This window comes from Passer domesticus, chromosome Z (assembly GCF_036417665.1).
Source record: "Passer domesticus isolate bPasDom1 chromosome Z, bPasDom1.hap1, whole genome shotgun sequence".
NCBI lineage: Eukaryota > Metazoa > Chordata > Aves > Passeriformes > Passeridae > Passer > Passer domesticus.
In genome coordinates this window covers 29692950-29718345 of record NC_087512.1, presented here as the reverse complement: position 1 = coordinate 29718345, position 25396 = coordinate 29692950, and the positions used below count along the sequence as shown (strand labels likewise).

General features: G+C 35.4%; 1 protein-coding gene across 6 annotated transcripts in view; it reads right to left on the bottom strand.

The window, feature by feature from the left end:
- Nucleotides 1–25396, bottom strand: part of KDM4C (lysine demethylase 4C) — a 240174-nt gene that overhangs the window by 76022 nt on the left and 138756 nt on the right. For all 6 annotated transcript variants that reach the window (XR_010352060.1, XM_064402753.1, XM_064402754.1 and 3 more), the window contains 5 exons: nucleotides 21463–21644; nucleotides 20389–20605; nucleotides 19419–19495; nucleotides 4506–4561; nucleotides 1311–1419 (listed from right to left, as the gene is read on the bottom strand). Coding sequence is in view for 5 of the 6 variants with exons in the window: in XM_064402753.1 (XP_064258823.1) it covers nucleotides 1311–1419; nucleotides 4506–4561; nucleotides 19419–19495; nucleotides 20389–20605; nucleotides 21463–21644 (641 nt within the window). In the remaining variant the exon portion in view is untranslated. The remainder of the gene's footprint in view (nucleotides 1–1310; nucleotides 1420–4505; nucleotides 4562–19418; nucleotides 19496–20388; nucleotides 20606–21462; nucleotides 21645–25396) is intronic.

Sequence of the window (25396 nt, the reverse complement as noted above, 5' to 3'; positions counted from 1 at the left end):
TGCCTGAAATGTGGGTTTGGTAGCCTCTTCTGCCAAGTAAAAAGAAGTAGGACAAGACATAATGTCCTCAAACTGTCCCAGAGGAGGTTAGGTTCAATAGCAGGAGAAATTTCTTTACTGAAAGGATGGTTAAGCTTTGGAACAGCCTCCCCAGGGAAGCTGGGTGATGTCATCATTCCTGGAAATGTTCAGATATGGCAGACTGAGACGAGGTGTGCCCAGTGGGCTTTATGTTATTCAGTCAAAGGTTGGACTTGATGACGTTGGAGGTTGTTTCCAATAATGTTTCCATGATTACTGTGTTTTCAAATCTTGAATTAGCAATTTTCAAGTCGCCTTATGTTTTTATGTTATATATATCCACTCTTTACATATGTCTTTTAAATTATATTTTAAAGGACGTGTGAAAACCAATTTTTTTAAAATTCTGAACAAAAATTCAAAACAGATTACCACTTAAAGGGCAGGCTGTCAATTTTAAAGCACTCCAAGCTGCATTTCCACATTTAAACATACAGCTATAAAAATAAAAAAATAATTAATGGAAAAAAGGGGAATTAAAGTAAAGAGTGAAAGTATTAATAGTTCGAAATAAGTGAGTACAAGGTAAGGTAGACCAAGAACCACACTGGAAACAGTGTGGGGTGATCTAGAAAATTTACATTTCCTCTAAGACCTTGAACGGACCACTAATCACTTTCTATCTGACAACATCACAATCATGCACACACTGACAAATTAAGTAATTATTGTATAAACCACAAAAAACCACATTTTGCACTTGTGCATATTCTTTTCTAGAGTACATCAGTGTTCCTGAACAAGACTGTTTAATATGTGATTTAGTGTATGCATATTTTGCAATACCCTGATGGCAGAGATACCATGCAACAAACACATCATGCATCCTTTCACATTTATAAATAGCTGAGGTAAAAATCAATAATAAGAAGACCTCACAAATATGTACTGTGTTTTATTCCCTGCCTTTTTAGGTTTCATCAACAATACAACTCCAAAATGAAACTTTCATAGTTGATATTGGTAAGTTTGTTACTCTTCTCTTGGGAAAGAACAGGTTTGAACTACATTTAACAGAATACCAAAGACTGTTACCACATTAATGAACTGTCTCTGTGTTTCAAAAGGCCCATCTCAGTAAAACCCTTGTTACTTATTTCTTACCTTAAATAAAACTTACTGCTCTTTACCTGGCAATAACCATCACAATTCAGATTTTTAATACATTCAAATAGTGGAATACCTTAATAGCAATGCATTTATGGAGCATATATTAATATACTACTCACCAATTTTAATCTTTGCAAGGGTATTCTGCTAGTGTCTATCGGAGTACGCTCTGTGACATTACCAAATCTGACTTCTGGGATGGCAATTGCACATATTACATGTGCCCACCTGTGAAAAGTGGCAAGTCAAAAATACCACCAAAAAAACTCATAGAAATACAAGTGCTGAAGTTGTTGCTTGCTGTGTATTTGGCTTTTGCTTTTGGCTTGGTTTTCTTAAACACACCCATCTATGGTTACTTCCTTATTAGGCTTTACTTAGCTTCATTTACACATTTTAACAAACCTTGCAACACTAGCATTTTGTGTCAATAAATTTTCAGACTGAGATTTTATTGCAACAATTTTTAAGCACATTTTATTTTTTATTTAAGAAGTTTTTGTAGGTGTGCTATTCAGGCATATACAAAAACACCACACTATTTGGTTCATGTGTAATTTATCATCTACAGCATTTATTAGCCATTATTAACATTAATCAGTCCTGAGAAACTAGTTTTTCATAACAAACATGATTACAATCAATCATGTATCTATCAAATTCATGCAAAATGAAATGCCAATGTTATCAAGGCCTTCTGTCTATAGACACAACAGCATCCAAACAGCAAAGTGATCAAGACACCAGTGCAATGCCCAGCATGAACTGGATCACCTTTGGTAGCAAAAGCACCTGCAAATGCCTAGGATCAGTGTTACATTCAAGACTTCAATGGAACGTCAGGAGGTTTGTCAGACAATACTGCATGCTTCCTATATGCATCAGAAAGCACTCCAAGTCCTCACAATACATGAATCTCAAAATAAGAAAAGCTAAAAGACACTTTAAAAAGCCTAAAATTAAATTGAAGCTGTGCATTTCATGAAGCACAAGAGAAGCTAACAACACTTTCATTATCAAAGAGCAGCCTTCTGAGGCTACTTCTAAAATCTTTCTGGGGTAGACAAAAAGTAAATCTGAATAAAGGAAAACGTTTCCATTTTTTTACTCATATTTGCCTTATTCCCTGTCATTTACTGTATATCTGTTTTCATTACCCCATTTGCTCTACTTTTCTAAGGTTTGAATGCTTGCCTCACTCCACTTCTTGTACATTTTGAAGAAACACACATTACACGAGCATCTTAGCAGATTAACAGGAACGTGGGCTGAAGCTGAAGAAGATGGAGGGTAATGCAGAAAACAAAAATAATTTCTCTTTCCTGCACTAGAGCAGCAATATTTCAAGTCATCTTTGACAAAAACATCTGCAAAGTATAATATGAGACACAGGGACCAAACAAACTCCTATCACAGTATTTTGAAGTTGTATTGGTCAAAGTGTGAAAAAAGACCTGTACATAAAGATGACCTATCAATTAGCAAGTCATACAGTTCAGCCCAAATAAAAACAGATAAAGCTTGCAGATCCATCCTCTTATTACAGTGACAGTTTCTTCATGTTTTAACTTACATGAAGTTGAGACTTTTTAAAACATTTTTTGTAATAGCTGTTTTCTTCTCATTGTGACCAGTCTCCCTGCTAAACCACATTACCATGTAAGCTTTATGAGACAGAAATGCTATAAATAAAATGCCTCTTCAATCAATCTTCAACTAAACATTTATCCTCTGACATCTCTCAACCTAACAGACTAAAAACAATTCCTGTGTTCTGCTGAAAAGAAGGAATCTCAGCCTTCCCATACAACAAACAGCTTACTGCATGTCGACATACCAGTCTGATCCATTAGCTTTTAAAAGTATGACATGCTCTTCCTGTATCTCTAATTAGTATGTAGAGAGTAAAGAAGGAGCAAAGGAGAATGCATATGTTAGATTTTACAGCTGTTGGAGAAAAAAGGTTAAATTGTAACATCCTTTTCTGAAAACTCTGAATTTTGAAATGATAGCTAACGCTGAAAGACAGATTAAAAATTCCACAATGTGCAACAACTGTAAGGTGTTACAGAAACACAAAAAACAAGAGTTCAACTGGTTTTATAGAAATCCCATTTCATAAATCCATAAAACTAACCTACAGAATGATAGAATGTAAACCAAAAAACCTTACATACAATTGTACAAGAAAAGTGATTTTATGCAAACCTCTGTGCATTTTCCTCATAATGTATCTTATGAGATATTTCAAAAAAAGTTAAACTGATATACAAAGATGCAACATAGAAGTTACCAGCAAATATCAAAAGGCCATAGTAAATTCTATTGAGATAATATTTTTGTCATTCTCTTTGTGTTTAGCATTAAACCAAGTAATAAATTTAAGAGAATTTAAAGCAGAACTAAAAATCAGCTGAGAATTTTAATATACTGGCAAAAATCTCCATTAAAATAGCTACAATAATAATGTTTTCTGAAGGCAAGATATGGCCTGAGTCAAACAAAAATCTTTCCCCTAACTGGACAAGAGTCATGAAATCAATTGCAAACCACTCATAAATAAATTCTTTCCACTTTCTTTCCTGGTAAGTGAAAAAGGATGTCATACCTAGATCATGTCTTACCATTGCATTCCAAAGCATGAAAGAAAGAGGTCCACACAACATTGCTAAGCTACTAAGATGAGCTAATTAATTGTGAAATTATCCAAAATGCATGAAGACTATTCTACTATTGGGCTTGAAAAAACATTAAGCTGCAACATTTTCCACTTTAGCTGATAGGGTTACTTGCTATAGTTTCTCTCAGCCAGATAGAATAATAGCATGATGTCAGCAACAAAACTGTTTTTGACAGTATGTGACAAAAGTGAAAAAAAACCCTTTTGAAAAAACCTGTTTGGAAAAAAAACCCTTCAGAATTTAAAATTATTTAAACATGATTAAAATTAATTCATTGAAAATGCTGGGTTTAGAAGTTCAAAAGGATTGTATTGTAATTTTAAAGAGCAAAGAAGAAAATACACTTTGCTGTTTGATAAGACATGCAAACAATGTTAAATGAGCTCTCTCATTTACTTTCTTTGCAAAAAGGCCAGCAGATTAAAATCTGGAACAAGCAAGCATTTGCAAATACTAAAACAAATGTACATTTTACTATCTAACTATTTAACAAAATGCCAGTGCTGCATTTCAATAAAGTAAGATTCAGCTTAAAGGGACACTGTAAAATAATTCAGGTTGCAAATGCTTTGCACATGGAAATGGACTGGAAATAAAACAAGCACATACAGTCCTGCAGAACATATTACTTACCTTTTGTCAGTAGTCTGCTTTAATGCACCACCTCTCAAATTGCAGAGACAACATTCCTAAAAATAAAAATAGAGTAGAAAAAGTGAGTTTTAATGATGGTTTACAATTCAGTTCTATTGATCAGAACTTAAGGATAAAGCAAACTGCTAAAGCAATTAATTACTGGGTTATAAACTGCCACTTATAACCACAGAATTTCCTTACAGAGGAAGAAGAGAATATAGTAACAAAAAGAGATACAAATCATACAACCAAAAGGAAAAAGATGAAGTGACAGAATTACTCTGAAATGTAATAAAAAACCCCAAACAAAATATATTTTTTAAAAAATTTAAAAAAAAAAAAAGGTGCCCAACATTTTCAATCAGTACTGCTGTAGAAAGGCTGGAAACTGCCACACATTTTACAAAGGTAAAACTAAGCACTATGGCACATAATGATTTTAACAGAAGTTAAGGAGAAACTGACCCATAAGCTATTGATCTAGCTTAAATTATTTTTCTTCTTTTTCTTTTCCCTGAAGTATAGCTTCACTGCTTTGATCTTCAGTACAACTCCATCTCTTTCAGGGCACTCAGCAAGGTGCTCAGCAGTCCCCAGATAACTTGCTAAAAAACCACAGCTTTTCCTACCTCTACTTAAAACTGAGCTTTTGAACAAATACATTCTTTTTGTCTTTCCAACCCCTCACTCCTCCTCTTCAGTCTCCTCAATTTCTGAATCTATTCTTTCCCTTTATTTCTCTTTTTTATCTCTCATCCCTAGAAAGGAGCTGATGAAAAGGGGTTTTGAACATAGCAATTCCTCCTCACACCTGTTTTTCTAAAAGAACAAATGTCCAAAATAGAATCAAGATATTCTGTGACAGTATACCTATATGAGACCATGTCTTTTGAACCCCTACATTTAAGTTGCCCTTGCAGCACAACAAACAAGCAAATCAAACAAAAACATAAACAAAGCAAAACCCCAAAGAACCTTCTGTTATATTCCAGTCTGATCTTATCTGAAAAATTATGAAGACTACAAATGTCTGCAAGAAATTTATTTGAATGATATATTACATTTCCTATGAAAAACGTCTTTCCTAACCATAGAAAACTGCTCTCTGGTGACAATTGGATATTCTTTCCTATTCAAGCACAAAAGTTTTCCTTTACCAATCAAGACCACAAAGAACACAACATCCTCTTATGAAGCACCCTTTTACCTACTGAATATTACTGCCGAGTTTTAAAGAAGATAATTGAGGTTCATTTTTCTATCCACAACAACCTTAGGATCGGACCTAATATGTTCCAGATCACATTTCCCTTTCTAAAAGTAAACTGAATGTTAAATCAGGGAACTCAAAGGCTCAAAACTATACAAATTTCAATAAAGTTGGTTTGTTTGTTTTTTGGTTTTTTTTCTGGGCTTGCAATAGTAGCCACTTGGAAAAACAGCATATTGCAATAAAAAACTGTTTCAGAGTCATCCTTGCACCCCTTCCAGGGACCAGGTCACCCCACATCTGACAGACCGGCTCCTCTCCCTCCCTGAACACTTGTGCAGTGTGGTGGACATCAGCACCAGCTCCTGCAGAGCCCAGCAGGCATCAGGAGGAGGCAGCAGGTGGTGACGCTGACACCACATGCATGGGTACTTATCTGCCACTAGAGCAGCTCCAAAAGCTCCTGCTTTCCCAGGAAGGTTCTCTCTGTCCACCGTCTTTCTTTCCCTTTGTCTCCCACGTGGTGTGGTTGACTGAACGCACCATCGTGGGGTAGAGAGCTCATGCCATTCTCCCTGTGTCTTTCAAGCCACACAGGCATCCAGGAGGGTACCATCTTGCAAATGCTATTTCCACCACCCTGGGTCTTTTGTTTCCCAGAGCTTTGTGAAATTTAGTGATTTTCTATCTAGTGATTATTTACTGGATTTTGGGGTTTTTTTGCTTGTTGCTGTTTTGCTTTTTCATAAACTGTTATTTTTTCACTTATGTTTACTCACATTCATTCCTTATGGGTGGAAAGGGATTGGTTGAAACTAAGAGGAGGTAACTCATTTTAGAGTGTCCAGCTCTTTAAACTGTCTTAAGCCAAGACAACAGTTCTGCAGAGCATGAACTTTTATGATTTAGACATAGAATAATATCGGCAGACTGGGAAAAAGAGCGTAAGTCTAACTCATCACAAAACCTTTGCAGGGAACAACCTTCATTCTCTACTTTCAAATGAGAAAGTGCAGATGATTCCTCATAAACTCTTTTTAATCTGAGCACCTTCTTAACATTGGCCACAAAAATACTTTTAACTCTGCTTTGCAAAACAAAGAGTACATTTGCTCCTATTTTAAGAGCTTTAACATTCTTAGGTCACTTAACTCAAAAATTTGTTACTTGAAACATGATGATATTTTTTGCTTCTAATGGATATTTTTCACTTTTACAGAAAACTTTCATTAGGTCATCTGCTGTGTAACTTACTAATGTAACGAGACTGAGAATACAAGGCCCTAAAGAAATTTTACAAATAGATTTTACTAACAAATTAAGCTGAAACAGCACAGGAAGAGACAGAAGTCATATCTTTACCTACTAACTACAGAGCTTTGACATTAGGTTAAAAATAGAAAAAAAAAAGATAAAAAAGAGGGAAATTTTAATGGAGGAGACCAGCCCAAGCAAAAGAGAAGCTTCATTAGAAGCTATAAATAGATTACCCTTATGCAGGACCTATAGGAGACAAATATTATGTCCTCTACAAAAACACCCATATGTATCTTTGGTGAGCAGAAAGTGTTTGTGGGTACTTGTTCACTGTCTGCTGGACACAGGTTATAAGTAATTAGATCCCTAAGAACTAGTCAATTTCACCAGTGTTTATAACAAAACTGTGTGGGTAGGAATACAGGTTTAAAGCCCATTAAAACAATTTTGTTTATTATGCCAGCATTGCAATACATTTCCTTTATACAGGCAACATGGCTATTAGCTTAACTTGTCTCAATATACTACAATTAATGAGAACTCCGAGGACCTGATATTTTCGAAGACTAATATTCCTATCAAATGTATACCTGTCATGGGTGGCAGTGAAATAACATATGAACTAGTAATTATTTTCAATGTTGTTATCCATGAAGGACACAGACCTGCTGAGGTAGTCCAGCACTCTAAAAGCACCTCTCCTATGAAGACAGGCTGAGAGAGCTGCTCAGCCTGGAGAAAAGTAGACAAGGCTTTGGGGAAACCTCATTGTGGCCTTTCAATACTTCAAGAGGGCTTATAAAAAAGATGGGGAAAAACATTTTAGAAGGAGAAATGGTTTTAAATATAGATGAGACATAAGGAAAAGTTTTTGACGATAAGGGTAGTGGAACACCAGACCAGATTGCCTGGAGAGGCAGTGGACGCCCCATCCCAGAAACATTCAAGGTCAGGTCATAGCAAACTCTGAGCAAACTGGTCTAATAGAGAATGTCCCTGCTCATGGCAGGGAATTTGGACTAAATAACCTTCAAAGGTCCCTTCCAACACAGGCTCTTCTATGATTCTATGGTTCTGTATTCTCAAAGAGAAAGAGCATGTCTGTGCATGCCTGTCTACCTGCTGTCAGCCTATTATGTAAAAATTAGGAAAAGATTGTATTTCATTATAAAGCATCACCTCAGAAGGTAGCCAATCTCTTATTCATTAATACTTTGCAAATCCCTTAAACAAGTAATTCTGTGATTCGTATTTGCATTAAATAATAATTTCATAAGCATATTATTTTATACGTATCTAAATTAAATCTTAAGACCATTTAAAATTGCTCATCTCCTTAAGAAATCTCCGTTACATTCTAGAAATACAAGAAGGCTCTCTTCCAGTACCTGTATAAAGTAGATACTTCCATAAAATTCACAAGTTTTATACAGTAACATTCCTTAATCTTTCAGCTTTCTTGTGGAAATGATGCTTTTTTTTCGTAGCAATACATACCATATTCACTCTTTCTGGACTAAGTGTTTCCCTTTGCTTTCAAGGAAATATTTTTGCAACCAGCACCCCTAATCCCACTTCTCTGCTTCAATCACTTCAAGAAATTGATGGAAAAACCTCAAGTCAGTGTGAACTAACCATGCTTCCTTTAGTACATACATCCAAAAGATGGATCACCTTTTTTGGAAGGATATGTCACTGCTCAGGCAAAGTTGCATATTAACTTTTGTTGCATTGCATGATAAATATTACACAAAATGCAAGCCTGTTTACACTAACTTATATTTTAAAATGAATACGTTTGCTTATCTTTGAGTATTTTTTTACTATATGACAAAATTCAGTCATATTCACAGCAACCCTTACAAAAAGCAGTTTTCACACTTCCATATTCCCATACCTACTTCATCAGCAATAGCTGTCTCTATAGGAGACAGGAAGCTGTCTGACACAGCAAGGCAGTAGAATTCTGCCAAGCCATAGCAGAGGAATATATATTAATTTATTTGAATGATAGATTCAAATATATCTAACAGTTATTTTTATTGAAAACTATGATCATGCACCACACAACCCCTTTTCTTGTTAAACTGCTATTTCTTCTTTGCTAAGGCTCTGCAAATTACAATAGCATCTCCAGATAATTACATTTATCCAGTTAAATGAAAAAGAAATTCAAGCTTATGTCAGTGAAAGACAGGGTAAAATAAAACATATATTACTCTTAATGAATTGTGCTTGACACATTTTCAAAAATTTCTTCTTAAAATGTAGTTTCCATAAGCAATCTAATAATCTCTTCCAGCTCTTTGGTATCTATGCCATTAGGGACCTTTTCATTTAAACTAGCAAGTAGATTCCCTGTTTAAGCCTTTTCCTTTCTACTTTACGCTTGATAAACATGAAAAGCCCCATTTGTCCCTTTCCTTTTTTGACTTTTTCCATCTATAGACCCTTAGTCAGTTAAACAACTACAATTATTCCACCTAACTAACTTCATCTGTGGCAACATTCTCCCTTCTGAAATGCAATGAGAAGAGATGTTCAGTGATGTCAAGCAAAATATGTTTCATTTTTATCCCGCATCTGGGGATATGTGCTTACACAGCCATGACTTGTGTAGCACATGGACAATAATCTCCAGGATCTTTTCTACAGCAGCAGCTGACACCACTGCTCCATAATTCTTTGTCTGTATTCTAGCTTCAGTATCATATAATTTTCTCTATTAATCTCTTGTTTTCCAAGACAAGTTACTGAGTTTTATCTCACTAATTTATTAAGATCTTGTTCATTTCTGACTTCCCTTACTTCACAGGCCCCATAAAAAATAAGCCAAAAGCAGCTTGTCTTCACCTAACATCTCCTGCAGCAGCTTCTGCAAAAGGGATAACCATGCAGGCTGTGGCTAGTCAAGCCAGTAAAAAGACTGTAATGTTTGACAGATGCAACTGAAAAAATGAGACTTGGAAAAGGGCTTGACTAGGTACTTCAATAAGAAGGTAGTTGCTGTTGAAGGAAACTAGTAGCAGATTCAAAACAAAGAAACAAAACAAAACCAAAAAAAGCAAAAACAAATAAACAAAAAAACCCATAAAGATTCTTCACACAGTATGTGTCTGTTTGCCAGATGTGGGTGCTAAAATTTTACAGTAGTTGAGAAAGAATCTGCCTAAGTTCATGAAAAAGAAATCCAACAAAGGTTACTTTTTACTAAGGAAATAGAAAGATACTGCCTTTGGCTAAGACAATTTCTTATTTCCACATCATAGAAGACTGAGAAAGCATTAGGAATGCCTGCTCAAGACACATATTCTTCATCGGGTATTAATTTCTTGCTGTGAAAGAGATAATAAACAGACTAGAATAAACTTCAGTTTAATTTTAAGTTACATCTTACTGCTCTACATAACCTGCGGTTTTAAACCTTTATATGCAGAAACACTACCTAGATATTAAGGAAAATCCAAATGCTTGGCACTAAGCACACACTGAAATATATACTGCATATCATACATATTTAATTTTCCCAATCCATGATCCCAAAAACCCAAAAAAAAAAATGCAACTTTACTAATATGTTATCATTCACTTAATAAGCTATTGGGGTAACTTTATTGTCACAGCTTTATTTAGCAGTGATTTTACCTGAACTAATATTTTCAAGTAATTTCAATATATTTTGACTAGTGATTTGAAGCATTGCATTGGAAAGAACATTAGAGATCATCTAGTTCAACTCCCCTGCAATGGGCAAGGACACCTTCCTAGGCCAGGTTGCTCAGAACCCCATCCAACCTGGCTTTGCACGCTTACAGGGATGGGGCATCCATGACTTTTCTGCTAAGCCTCAAGAACTTCTTCCTTACATCTAATCTAAACCCTCCAACAACTTAAAGTCACTACTCCTTGAAAATGTATTAAGCATCAAGTACGACACTACCTTGTCAGTAAATAATGTATTTCCACTCCTTTTTCATCAGGTCAAGTCAATTGACTTCAACCTAACATCTAAAAACCTAGGAAAAGTGGTTAGGAAAGGTTTGGGGTTTGGTTTTTTCCCCCTGAAATATTTCTAATAAGAGGTCAAAACAGTTTCAAGAGTCAACAGCTCCGAAGATGTGTCACAATAATGCCAATTTACTAGTCTCCTCTAAAAACAACTAATCAAAACAGTCATCTAATATTCAACTCTGCTACAGCTAAGTCAAATAGATAAAAATTGTAGGGCTTTGGATATTAAACCTATATTGTTTTCTTCAAGCCATTCTGGTTAGCTTTATAAATAGAAACCTTTGAATTGAAAATAGATATCCTTAGTCTTCCACCTCTTCTCTCCATTGCATTGTAATGCCCAAAGTCACACTCCCAGTAGTATTAACACAGATGGGCATTTGGATATGGCATTGCTACATTTTAACTACCTCCTTTTCCCAGCTTATTCATAATTGTGTCTATATTTATCCTTGTGGAAAGAGAAATGGGTTGGTGTTTCTCCTGAAAAAGTTATTTTCAGCAATGGTCCACTAATGAATATGCTAATCTTTCTACACCAAGGGAATAATTTTCACTTGGAAATAGCTTTTGAAATTACTGAATTTCAATTCAAAGTCCACCACTGTATCCACTTCGAGCTATTACCTTCAGAGACAAACTTCTTTTTTTTAGTGACAAAATATTTGCAAAAAATAATAAACTGCAGAAAAATTTATGTTTATCTAGTAAAAGATTCAGATTCAGTTTCCTGACAAGGAGCATCATTCTTAACAGAGCTGCCAGATTCTACCGGTAGAAGTCACAACCTTCATTTTTATTTTAAGTGATTAAAGTTCACACTGATTATGGAGGCTGAGTAATTTCATGAGATACCAACCACAGGCTAAAATCTATTTAACATCTAGAAAGATCTTGGGCTGAAAGCTTATAAGTTTATTCTTGAAAATAGAAGGTGGCCACACTTTTTTTTTATGGATGAACATTTTACTCTTTCAGGTGCATCCAAGTCTGTTCAAGACATGCACCTTTGGGAATTTAAAGTTTACAAATCATCAGCTACTTAATTTCCACATTTTAGTAATCTAATCCTGCAAACATTCAGTCTGCCCTGCCCTTAACTTAGGGATAGCCAAAAATTTCCTTGGAGTTGCAGCTCTCATATCATACCAATGTAAAGCAATAGTATAAAGAGCAAGTAGTGTTTCACTACACTGTCCATAGCATTATTAATAGTGATGTCCAACACCACAAAGAGCAGGATAGAGCTGGCTAGGATAAGAAGACTTCAAAATTACAGGAAAGGGGGGTTGAGATGGAAAATGGGAATATGGAGACAATTCCACAGCCCGAGACAGCCTGAGAAGGAATGAGAACTGAGGCTGAGACTGAAATGAGAATCAAAATACTCATTTGGGTAACTGAAGTAAAAAAAACTCTCACAACATGACAAGAGGGGTACTATGTGTCCTTTCTCCCTATAACGTGCAATATGAACTAAAACACATCCATAAAGTACGAAATGGAGACTATTAGATCCCTGAAGTTGAAGTATTTTCTGTCATAGTGGTTTTTAGTCACTCAGATCTAGAAAATCCTTATAGTAGAAAGAGCAGCTGTTCCCATACAATTGAACAAGAAATATTACACTTTCTCCTTTGAAGAGGAGTCAAAAGGAATAAGATTACCTTTTCCAAAACATTAATAAATAAGCCACTGAAAATACAAAACTGATCAATCTTCCTGCAAAATATAGAGAGACTGCAAAAATCACTTCTACACAGAAGAAAACAGCTGGGGCAGTTCCAAGAACAAATACAGTCCGGGTGGAGAATCGATCAAGGCCAGCCCTGGTGAGAAAGAGCTGGGGCTGCTGGTTGACAGAAAGCTCATTGTGAGCAGGTTCACAACCTAGAAAGCCAGCCACATCTTGGCTTGCGTCACAAATAGTGCGGTCATTAGGTCAATGAAGGTGATCCTGGCCCTCAAAGACACTCCACCTGGAGTTCTGCATCCAGCTCTGGGACAACAACAAAAGACCTGCTGAAGTGGGTCCAGAGATGGCCAAGAAAAAGATCAGGAGGCTGGAGGGCCTCTCCTGTGGAGACAGGCTGAGAATTGGGGTTGCTCAGCCTGGAGAAGAGAAAGCTTCAGGGAAACCATATAGCACCTTCAATTACCTGAAGGGGGCTACTAGAAGGATGATAAGGCTTCAAACTGAAAGAGGGTAGGTCTAGGCTATATAAGAAAGAAATTCTTCATAATGAGGGTGGTGGGACACTGGAATAGGTTGGTTGCTCAGAGAAGTTGCAGATATTCCTGGAAATTCCAGACATTCCAGGAAACACTCAAGATTGGACGTGGCCCTGAGCAACCTGGTCTAGTGAAAGATGGCAGGGTTTTGGACTAAATTATCCATAAGGTCCCTTCCAACCTTTCTATGATTCTATGAACACTAAGACTAAATGCTTAGTAAACAAAACAGGAATGATGGTGTATCTAATATGTATTTACATATGATAAAAAATATGTAGGCTTATTCCCATTATTGTAGGCAGCAAATATTAGATTTTAACCTGAGCATCTGCAGAAGAAAAACTGTATCTTTAAGAAAGCAGCATAATACAAGCTAGCCAGGTCAAGATATCCTGCTACTGGGATTTTTATAGCATGTTTTTCCTCTCAATGACTTTGCAGCATTACCTCTAGAGATCAGATATGGTCTTTGAGGACAAATTAAGATTCGATGAATTTGAGGGAGGTTCTCTGGTCCAATTCCATCTCCAAGCAGGACCAGATTTAAACTACATCTGACTGAAATCATAATTCACCCTGCAGGGAAGCTCTTCCTTGTAATATGAAAATAACCACACAGCTGGAGGCAACCAAAGCTGTCAAGCCTTTTGACACGGGTATCAGTGGCAAAGGTTGATTTGGCAAACTCCAGTGAAGGGAATGAAAGGTCAAAATAAGCTTTGGGTTTGAGCCTTATGGCACTTACATTAAAAACATATTTTCTGAGTTTAATGGTCTTCAGTTTGGCTTTTGTGACAGCATCAGAGAAACCCCATATTTACAAACCTGTTAAAATATGTTGTTTCAAAGGCTGAGTTTTGCAAGCAATAAATATCCTGTTACTAGTATAATATGAAAATCAGCAGGAAATATAATGCTCCCCACATCTGAGTCCATACATGGTTATCATCAGCATTTAAAATTCTCCCAATAAGTCAACTTATTTGGAGAGAAGGTTTGCAAAAATCCAGATTTTAAAAAATAAAAAATAAATATTTTTTTAAAATAATCATCAGGTCTTATTTTTCTGAAAACAAAAAAACCCACAGAAATATATAGGGTTTTAATTTTTGTATTGTAGTCAGATTTTCCTGTCTAATAGTTTCTTTTATTAACAATATTCAAATGCATTTAAAGCTTGGTAGAAAAATCTGAAAATTAAGACACTGTATCACCAACTCATATGTATTGAGTAAATTTTGGCAGATAACAGGCTCTGAAAACAGCAGGTTATAATGGAAATTATGACACCATATCAGCAAGAAGGGCACCACTACAAAAAGAACATTCAAAATAATTCTTTTCGGTAGAGTGGAATAGGGTAGTTTGTGAGCAGGAATGTGGAAAAGCTCTTACACACCACTTTTCTGATGCCTTTGGGAAAAAGAAATTAAAAATTCTTCAAATTACCTAAAGGGCTACTCTAACCATAAATGCAAATAAACTCAAAGACTGATTATTGATAACTAATATACAAAACATTAAAAAGCTCATCTATAGAAAAAGAAATTCTGCTAAGCTATTTCAACATAGGATCTTTTCTCAAAATCAGTGCCAGCTAACCAGATTGGGTACTTAACAGCTTCTGCAGTGCTGTGGAGAACAACACAAGAATCACTTGTGAAAAGTCATGCAGCCTCCTTAGTAGCCTTATGATCACAATCTACCTGATCATGAAGCAAGCCATTGAAGTGTATTTACCTGTTTCCTGACTTGCTCTTCTTTCTATTTCTTTCCTGTCCTGAAACCTTTGTTGTCTAAATAACAAAAGTACTCCATGTTTCTGTATTATGGCTATTGGGCGACCACATCTTTGCTCATTGTACAGTATTGCATTCTCATTGTACAGTAATGCCAGTCATTATTCTTCCTGACTTCACTAACTTTTTCTAGTTGAAGCATTTAAGATTAATGAGGCGTTTGCTCTCAATCAAGGCACTTTGTGAATTCAGTTACACTTTCAGCATCCATGCAGACGACTTATTAAATATAATTTTATTTTTTATATTGTTTTGGGGGATTGATTTATGGCCATTTTTGTCCATTAGCATGGACCATTTTGTATCACTCTTCTCTTTTGTCAATAACTGTTATCAGGACCTAGTGCCTAGTAGAATACAAAGATGTATTATGTATTATGAATGCAGGTATACCCTACAGGGTGAAAATTTGACATAAAGTATTGTAAAGCATACTACTTCTACCACTTAAAGATGCTGAAACTGCAAGAAAACAGTATGCTTCTGAATTTTAAAATTGGTTTCCTCTGATAATATAAACTGGAATAGCCATCAAGGAAAAGTCTGGCTCTGTCAATCTAAATCCATATAGGTATTTTTCTATTTCTGTATGTTAATAATGTTCATAGTTGGGATCCACACATAATAAAGTTCTATTTAGCTATTAAGACAACTCATTCCTACAGTGCTCTCATATTTCATTGCTTTGCAAAGTCATACTGATATAGAGAAGCCTAATAGAGACCTAAATTTTCCATGAAGTTAAAGTAACTGCCGCGATTTTAAGAAAGTATAATTTAGCAGAAATTAAAACAATTTTTGTAAGCAGAGGAATGAGAAGGAATTTTCCCTCCTAAGAAATGAACTCTGAAATAAGGTTGTACCAATGTTTCATAACTTCCATTGTATTCTTCATTACACAAAACTTTCTTTCTCCTTGTTTTCCAATCAACCTTCTCTTCAGGATTTAATGCCTTAGCCAGAAGGGAACTTCTCAGGTGGGTCATCTTCAGCTTAATCTCCTACTCCTGGGAATCAATATGAAGTGTAGGGAAAACAATTTCAAACATCTAGAAAGCTGGATTTTCAGGGAGTCAGTATTTCCTAATAACTAAATCTTCCCATACTGTGCACTCTTCTGATAAAAACCCAGTTAATTTTGGAAGGCATGTGTATATGTAATTCCCACAGAGAGCCAAATCTGTTTTAGATCTTCTGCAACAGCTGCAGTTTTTTAGGAATGATTATCCAGAACAAAAATTTAAATTAATGTGATTTTTTATTTAATTCATGTAGAAACTTAAAAGTCTCAACTGTGTCAGCTGGAATGTAGAATACACTCACACTATATTCCCTATAGCAGAAAAAAAAAAGGTTGTGCAAATAAGGAATTTTCTTTAATTTCATCTCCCTCTCCAGAGAGACTTATGGTACTACACTACAAGTTAAAATACAATTAAAATAATATATGTAAAATAACAGATAAAGAAAACACAGTTTGTGTTTAGTTTTGGTCAAAAAAAGTGTAGCTGGACTGGAGAGGTCCACAGAAGGGCCATAGAGATAACCAAAGGACTGGGAAGTCGTTTGTTCAGCGATGAATAAAGGCTTAGGGGAGACTTGATCAGGTTCCGATATTTAAAGGGTGGCTACGAAGAAGATGGAGATTCCCCTTCTTACAAGGAGTCACATGGAAAATATGAGGGGTAATGGGCACAAGTTATTCCTGGAGACAATCTGATTAGACACAAGAGAAAAAAATTTCACAGCAAAAAATTATTGCAATAATCTCCCAAGAGAACCAGTGAGTTTCCCTACATTGGACTTGACATTCCCTACTTGAAATTCATCTGAACAGGGTGTTAGCACATCTCGTCTAGACTGTGATTTTGCCAAGAGACATTGGAACAGATGATTCTTGAGGCCCCCCTTCAACCTGGTATTCTATGATTATATAAAAAATAATGAAAATTTAAAAATTGATTGAGAAAAGAAACATGCATTTAATTCAAAGGAAGCATAAAACTTTAGGCTGCAGGTTGGTAGGACTAACTTGAATTGCTGATTTTTAAAAGGGAAGTTAGCACTTTGGGATAGCAGTATATTTAATTAACTTGTCATTTTTAAGTACAGAAGATTGATTAAAAGAGAATCATATTATCTTAAGTATAATTCCAGGATTAGATAAAAGTATCGTACTATTTTGAAGTGAAAGCTGTTAGGATAGGCTAAGGTTATCATGCAAACTCTGAAGGGACAGAAACATTATCCTAAAATGACAAATAGGATGAAATACATATCAGCAATTATTACCATGCTGATGTCAGGACTAAGGTTCCACACAAGCAAAAATATACTAGCATATTTAAGTTGGATACCAGACCAATAAAGTTTTTCCCAAAGACAACTACAGCCACACTGCCTGCAATGAATACTACTATCCAAACAATCAAATAAGAACTATAGAAAAAACTAAATTCAATGTCTATTTTATCATTCTACCTCAAGACACAATCAAGTCTTCTTCAACTATTCCTGAAAAATGTTTCCATAATATGTTTTTAAAAATCTTAAAGGAGTAGCTTCTATAAAATCTCTATATATCCTAGCCCTATCATTCACTAGTTTTAGAAATAAGAATTAATAAAAAGTCCTAATTAATAAAAAGTATTAATAGTAACTTCTGCTGATGCAGCCTAAAGTCACTATAAGTCATCTTGTCCCCAAAAAAGACAGAGATTCCCTTTCTTACAAGGAGTCATGTGGAAGATATTAAGGGTAATGGGTACAAGTTATTCCTAGAGACAATCTGATTAGACAAAAGAGGAAAAAATTCCAGAATGGCAATTGCTTATGTTACTCTTAATTATACACACATAATTTTACATTACAGAATATGACTTTTTTTTTCTTTCTGCCTTCCCCCCGCTATACTAAGAGGATTAAATCTTTTCAATCCTCTCTTATGGAATGACTGACATCTATCAGGAATGATTAAAAGAATTCTGGTTTCTTGTAATTTCAGTTGCAACTCTGGTATCTTCCATCACAGTTTTTTGAACATTTCATGTCTACTGCTACAGTTCTTCAGCTGGACTCTTACAAAAGCTGAAAAGAGCAGAAAGATTGTTCCATGGATTTTTTTCAGGCTTTGCTTCTAGTATAAAGCTTAAGCATCCTCATGTGATGTTTCAGATTCTATAGAACTGATGACATGTTCGCTTCGTGACCAGAGTGGTCACAACTGCAACTGGCAACAGGAACTACTGCTTAGGTAGAGTCTGCCATATTATGTGTGCATAGCTGACTACTTCATCTCATCTCCTGAAATAATTTGGCTAAAAAAAGTACTTTCTCTTAAATTCACATTTTCCTTATTATCAGAAAGTTATATGCATCATAAAAAAATAACCCCAAACTTTTTCAGTAATATGTGAATAATTCTTCCCCAATTAATGTTTTGCACAGGTGTTAATATAAATGATCCATCAGACACTTCTCTGCTGTTCTTATCATTCACTTACTGCTGCCATCTAAATGACCACTTCAAGACTTGTAACCTTAAAAACTCAGAGCAATTTTAGAATCCTTTCTACAACACATAATTAACAAATTTTAAGACTAGATTTTGTTTTAGGATATTTTCAGCAGCTTTTAAAAAATGTACTAGAGTCGAAAGACACTCCTAATTTCCACTCAAATGTGTTATTTTTATATTGCAGTTAATATCAGGTTCCAAGGCAACACCTTAAATTTTTCAGTGTCATTAACAAAAAAATATGATTTAGTCACAAATGGTATTTCATGAATAAGGGTGTGCTCCTTAGAACTTCCCTACTTCTACATCATAGATGTAATTTCTATGAAAGAAATTCATTTTTTTCAATTTTTGATAGAGTAGAAGGACTTTCTAACCCCGTTTGTTTAACTGATAATTAAATTCTGAGCCCATAGCAACAGACTTACACTTTTCCCCTTGATATTCAACTGAATCTAGAACAATAGTCACAAAAGTATTTCAGAAGATCCTCAAATTCACGACTGTCTGAAAAGGAAGGTGTAATAGGGTATTCTGGTAACCAACGAAATACAAAAATTGGATTCTCTCTATTTAGGAGAAATCTCACTTTTTCTCTCTTTTACATAAATTTTAATTTCTGGTTGTTTGCTCAAGCAATGTTTTTAATAAAACTATACCCTCTTAGCCAATCCTTTTCATGAGTCTATGAAACTACTCCAAGTTTGTCTATCAGAACGCCATTACATTTTGCACTGAAATATTCTCATATTTTACAAATAGTTTTTGCCCAGCAAGCATGATCAGAAAAAATACACAGGCTACATACCATATGAAATAATGCACATACTACCTTTTTTCTTCCCTTAATCTCTAGTGTGTTAGGTAGCTAAACAACTTACAGCTGTCCAGGCTTCTTTTCTGCATCGAGAACACAACCATTCATTATGGATTTCATGAGAAGGAACACCATAGCAACCTAGAATAAGAGAGCTAGATTGATTATTATATTCTGCCTTTTTATCAGTGATGTAACACAATTAAATTATACATAAACCTTAATAAAACACGTCTCTCCTGTGACAAAGGAGACTTTTACAACCTAGGCTTACTGTTAATGTCATAGTCTATAAAACATATCTTCCCAAAACCTAAATAAAAAGAACCCACAAAAACCCCCATAAGAAAACCAAAACAAACCCCCTGCAAATGAAACTGAACAACAAAAACTACAAGCACCCAAAAAACCAAAATCACAATGAATTTCTTATTTTTGTTATTGCAATATCACATCACCAACTCTCCCTGAAGTAAAATTTTACTTAATGTACTGACATTTATTCTGGACAAATATACCATATTTCCAAATATCTCATGGACTTCTTAGACTTAACTATCACAGTTCTACACTCTTTAGGAAATACTGCAGAAAAATCCATGCATTCATCAATTACTCTTGCAATAAAAAAGAATGCTAAGTGAAGGAAAATACTGGATCCCCAAATTGTATAGCAATATTCAAAAGTCCTTCAGGAGAATTTCACCCTAACTACTTAGTAAGGACATAACAGCATTGCACAGTGATTTAAAATAGAGAAGCAAAAGAGTAATTAAATCACTAGAACAGAAAAAAGAATCAGAAGTTTGTGATCATTGACAGGACAGTTAATTCTTCAATATTTTCACAGCAACCGTAAGTTACAGAAAATTTAATTCAGTTTTCAAAAAAAATTAGCCAGTGATTGAAGCACCACAAATGGAAATGCTCTCAAGTACTTTTAAAGACATGCTAGAAGCCTAGCTAACTATTATTTATAAATAAAGCAAAATTTAAAATTACGTTTCTGGCAACAGAACAATTAGATTATTTACTTGCATGAACCCGTATGCAACACTTTGCACATGAAATCAGAAGACTTGTTCCATCTTCTTCAACAAAGGCATTTGATGGATAGTTTTCGGTATTTTCTTCACTATAAATAAAACACATCTCTGGAATAAGAGGTTTAGTCTTCACATTTTCTGCCATCAGTGTTTCTGTTGAGTTTGCTTCACTGGAAGTAGGATTTTCTTCATCCTGATTGTCTGACTGGAAAATAAATAAAATCTATCTTTAAGTAAAAGAAAGGAGAGTCTTACTCTTCCTTGTGACAATGATGCAACTATTCCACCCCTCCCAACTTCCATATCAAGTGTTAACAGTTTCATGAGAAAATTAACTGCTTCAAAGTATTTATCATAGTCATCCTACCTTGATTGTTCCAAATAACCGTGACATCTGGAATATGGCACTCAGCCTGCACACCAGGGTTATTGCAGTGGTGTTGGGTGGTACTGTACCTCTTGGGCCATTTAACTCAGTCCATTGCAATAAAGGCTTTTTTCCTGGTTCTCACGCTGAGGAAATTCCAGTTTAGCACCTCCCAAATTAGCAACATAGTACTACAACACCATTTTTGTTTGCCATTTGACACATTAATTCCATAAGACAGTGTCAAAGAGTGCTCTGCATTAGACTGTTTCCGAGGGAACATTTTTCCTGAGAAGGCCTAAGTACTGTGAAAAAACTTATTTCCTCAACACTGAACAAAGGCAGCATAAAAGAGTCTCTGATAAAAAATATTTGGAGATGGACATATAAGGAAATAACTAGAAGATACAAACCTACCTGGGTACACCACACCAAGAAGTCTAATTTCAAGGGAAAACACACACACACACTGAGAAACCCAGCATAAATGGCAGTAGGAGGGATATAGTGTCTGCAGCCAAGGATAGATGTAGGTGAACAAAGTATCAGTTCTAATTTTAATGCCCATGAGTTCGTTTACCTCTCTTACAAATTAAATACTTAAGTTTATCTTTTTTATAATTTGTTGGAAATTAAGTAGCCAGGCAGCTATTTCACACTTCATCCAGAGACGAAGCTGTGAGAATCTTGCTTACCCTATAGTATGGCATAAGAAGAGTGCAAACAGCACAGTGAGGTTCCTTTCTTGCACAAGCTGCATTGTATTCTTTTTCAGCATTGAAATTGGGTGGTCTTGTCTGCCACAGGTAGACCAGAGGTTTGGCCCATGCCTCTGACTCTTGAATTTTCTCTTCTATTAAGGTAGTCTCAGGCAGTTCTAAAACAAAGCAAACAATGGCTATATTATAGTCATGGAATGAAGATAAACAATAATGAATCTGTCACGTGTACCAACAGAGATCAAACAATCTTACAAGAAGTCTGTGTGCAAATATGGATGCAGAAGTCTAAAAGAATGTTGTGTAAGGAAAAACCCACAATTAAGTGCTCTGACATCTCTGTCATGAGCTGACTGCTCCAGGCAAAGCATAAACAGCCCTACCATTTACAATTTGTATTAATATCAATAACATTATGTCTAACTCTCCCACTGTCTCTTCAATGCCTCCAAACACCATCCCCTCTCTCTCCATGAACACAGCCCTAAATTCTTTATGGATGGAACATCTTGTGTCCCAGCAGCAGCACCAGACAAATCACTCTACTTGTACAGGACAGCACCTCACAAACTCTTCATGGAGAGTGACACTCATTTTCCAAAGGGGAAAAAAGGGCAAACGTTATAGCCAAGGAGTAATGGGGAACAATCACATCTAAGAAGTAGATGCATGTAGCAGAAGCATGCTGGACAGTGCCTATTAAATCTTTCACAATTAATGAGAAGGCATGTAGGAATCAATCAGAATAATTATGTGAATGAGGAAAGGAAAATGTGAAAAGTTTTGAATTAAACATTCAGACAACAAAAACAGTCTAGAGCATACCATCCTTTTCTAATAATGTATTTAATAAAAACTGTTCACTTCAGAAGAAGAAAATTCCAACACAGAGAAACATTTAAGTACATTAAGCTTGATTCATTACATTCCTCCAGCCCATGACTGCTTTCTCCACTTTATGAAAAAGCAGAAGCTTTATGGATCTCCTATGAAAAATGTCACACATTGTTACAAAAGCACTATACAGCTGACAACATTTTTAGCAGTGTTGAATAAATACTGACTAAAATCTTTGTGTACAAGCAAGCCAAATGTAATATTAATAAAAAACCATATCCTGCATGTGATTTTTAATCCATTTTTATAGCTTCTCAAAACAGCTAATACCAATTCAATAAACATTTGCCAATAATCTGGTAGAAGGTCACAAAGGAAACAACTGCAAAAAAGCTGTCAATATTTAGCAGCAGATCTTTCTGGTGAAAAACTTGGCTATCTTACCTTCAAAAGAACACCAGTGAAAAAACAGCTGAGCACAAGGAGAAGATGAGCATATAAAACACCAGCATTACTTTTATAAGTTTTTGAACTACTTACTTTGTAAGTTAAAAGCAAAACAAAGTTTTTGTTTTAAAAAAATCTGTCCAATCATATTTTTTCTTCTGCTTGCAACTTTAAAGTTGCAACTATAAAACACATAGCTCTGAAAGCTATTTCTCTAGTTCTCTTCCTATCAATTTAAATTTTCCTTTAAAGAGCCACCTTACAAGCAGCTTCAGCCTTACAGGTATTTTTAAAATTTTTTTCTTTTACACTATTTTCCTTCAGGAGCTTGTACCATTATTTTAAATATTTTCATTATAGTTGTGACCTCACAGAAAATTCAGAGCTTGATTCTCCCTTATGAAGAAAACAGTGGCACATAGAATTTGTTGTGAAGGTTTGTATTATCTTCCACACCCATTATCCCCTTGGAAACTGACATCCTTTGATTGCACCACTCCTTACCACCGCTGAATAATTCTCCCATGACAGCTGAAGCCTTTGCCCAGAACCTTAGCCTATAATGCTCTTCTTTATTCGAAAATCTATCATCATATTTGTAGTCCTGAAACCAGTCCTGGGTTGATAACGGTAGTTCTTTCATACATAACGGTGTTCTGCCTTTTCACTGCCTACAGCAGGCTGCTGAGTTCATTACTATATTGGTTCTGGTTTTAATGAAAGCAGTATTTACACCTTAATTTCACATAAACTCCATAATTTCAGTTCCCTCTTGTGTGATATTTACAAAAGCTTTCCCAACCAAGAACTTGAAAAGAATGTAAGACACAATAATAAAGCTGGCTTTAATAGCCTTTTGTTGCTTTCAGGAGTTTGTATTTATTTTTGAACCTCATTCCAAAAGAAGCCAACTACAAGATCTCATATGTGTATGTACCAGACTCTATCTTTCACAAACTCATAAAATTTTAACACTATTTTAATACATTTATTTTCTCCTTTACATTATGTTTAGAGCACTTCCAGTTAGCTGTTGACTAGTAGCAAATGCTCCTCATTTACCTCCGATCTCTAACATCTATAATTCTGAATTCTATGTCCTTCTACGTCCTTTGAGCTTTGACTGTCTCCTCCATGATCCTTACCACAATCTTCTGTCTCTGCATGAACTACACAAGCTCTCTGATATGATCCTCTGGTATATTACACCATGCAACCCCTCACTCTTCTCTACCGTAACAAGAAAGGAAAAATATCCATCCTCTTTTCAGAGGGAAGCTGCCTAATCCAGTACTGAAGGGCTCACTAACATACAAAATTAAGAGAAGACATTAGGATAGAATAAAAGACATAGAATAGACATTCCTAAGGATTACAAGCTTTGTCTGATACTCTGTTATCACTACTGTAAGGTTCATAAATTTCAGTTCTCCTCAGGAATTTCCTAGGCAACCTTGAGCCTAAGTTATCATCTTTCAAGGACTTCAGAAATATTATTTCATCTCCTTATAATCAACATTCACCCACCCACACTGAAATAATCAAATTTCTAAAGAAACTGGTATTAAAAAACAAGTTACAGAGTACATGACCCCACTACAAAGCACGTATAAAACATGACAATGCTGCCTTAAACAACTTCCTCACCAGGATGGTGAGGAATGCAATCTTTCAAACTATTCTATATCAGTAGAACTTAGGCAGATTCATTTTGTGCATTTTATTTTTCTGTGTGTGCACCAGCATCAATGAGAGGAAGCATTTCCACATAAACTTCTCTGGTAGTACAACTGGAGGTACCTTCCTGATTTCCATGAAGGCAGAGAAGTTATGCACCCTAAACAAAAACTGAGAATCAGGTTAACCAAAACAGACAAGGAAATTAAAAGAAAAACCAGCTCTCCAACTGTTTAAGAGAAGACATAGAGAATATAATTACTTGATGTAATAAACACTGCTGTCTTGGCACAGTTTATGGCCTTTCTTCACTTGTTCATTTGATAATACCAATGTCCTACTGATGTCCTAGCAATGTCCAAAAACACTATGCAAAAATTAAGGGATTTTTAGATTTCTTTTTTTTTTTTTTCTGTTTATCTGCTTCTGACTCCTTTTATTTTCTTAAATTTCATTACTCACTATTTAGGAATGAACATCATACATAGAGAGAGTACTATTTCTCACTCCTTTCATTACTTACTACTTAGCTGAAGAGCAATCAGTGGCTCAGCCTAAAATTTGTTTTCCTAACTCACATTGTTGCATGCAGTTTCAGGGTAGACACTCAGTGGTCTCATATGAGCTCAGTGTTGCTCTGATTAGATGTGTCTATTAGAAGGACACAAAACAACTGCAGCTTCCACCTGGCTCCTTTCAAAATCCACCTTAAGTGAGGATTCTCAAATAAGAACAGAGAACAATTTGTAGTGTTCATACTGACTGAAAGATCTCAGAAACTCTACTGTCATAAGCAAGCATACTTTTTACTTCAGCTATGAATCAGTGCCAACTGCAAGTAGTCAAAACCTGAAAAAACTGTGGTGGAAGCATCTGTTCCTACAGCAAAAGATGCATTGCCCCCCACACCCTGCTAAAAAACAAGCATCTACTTTTTAAGACCAGTATA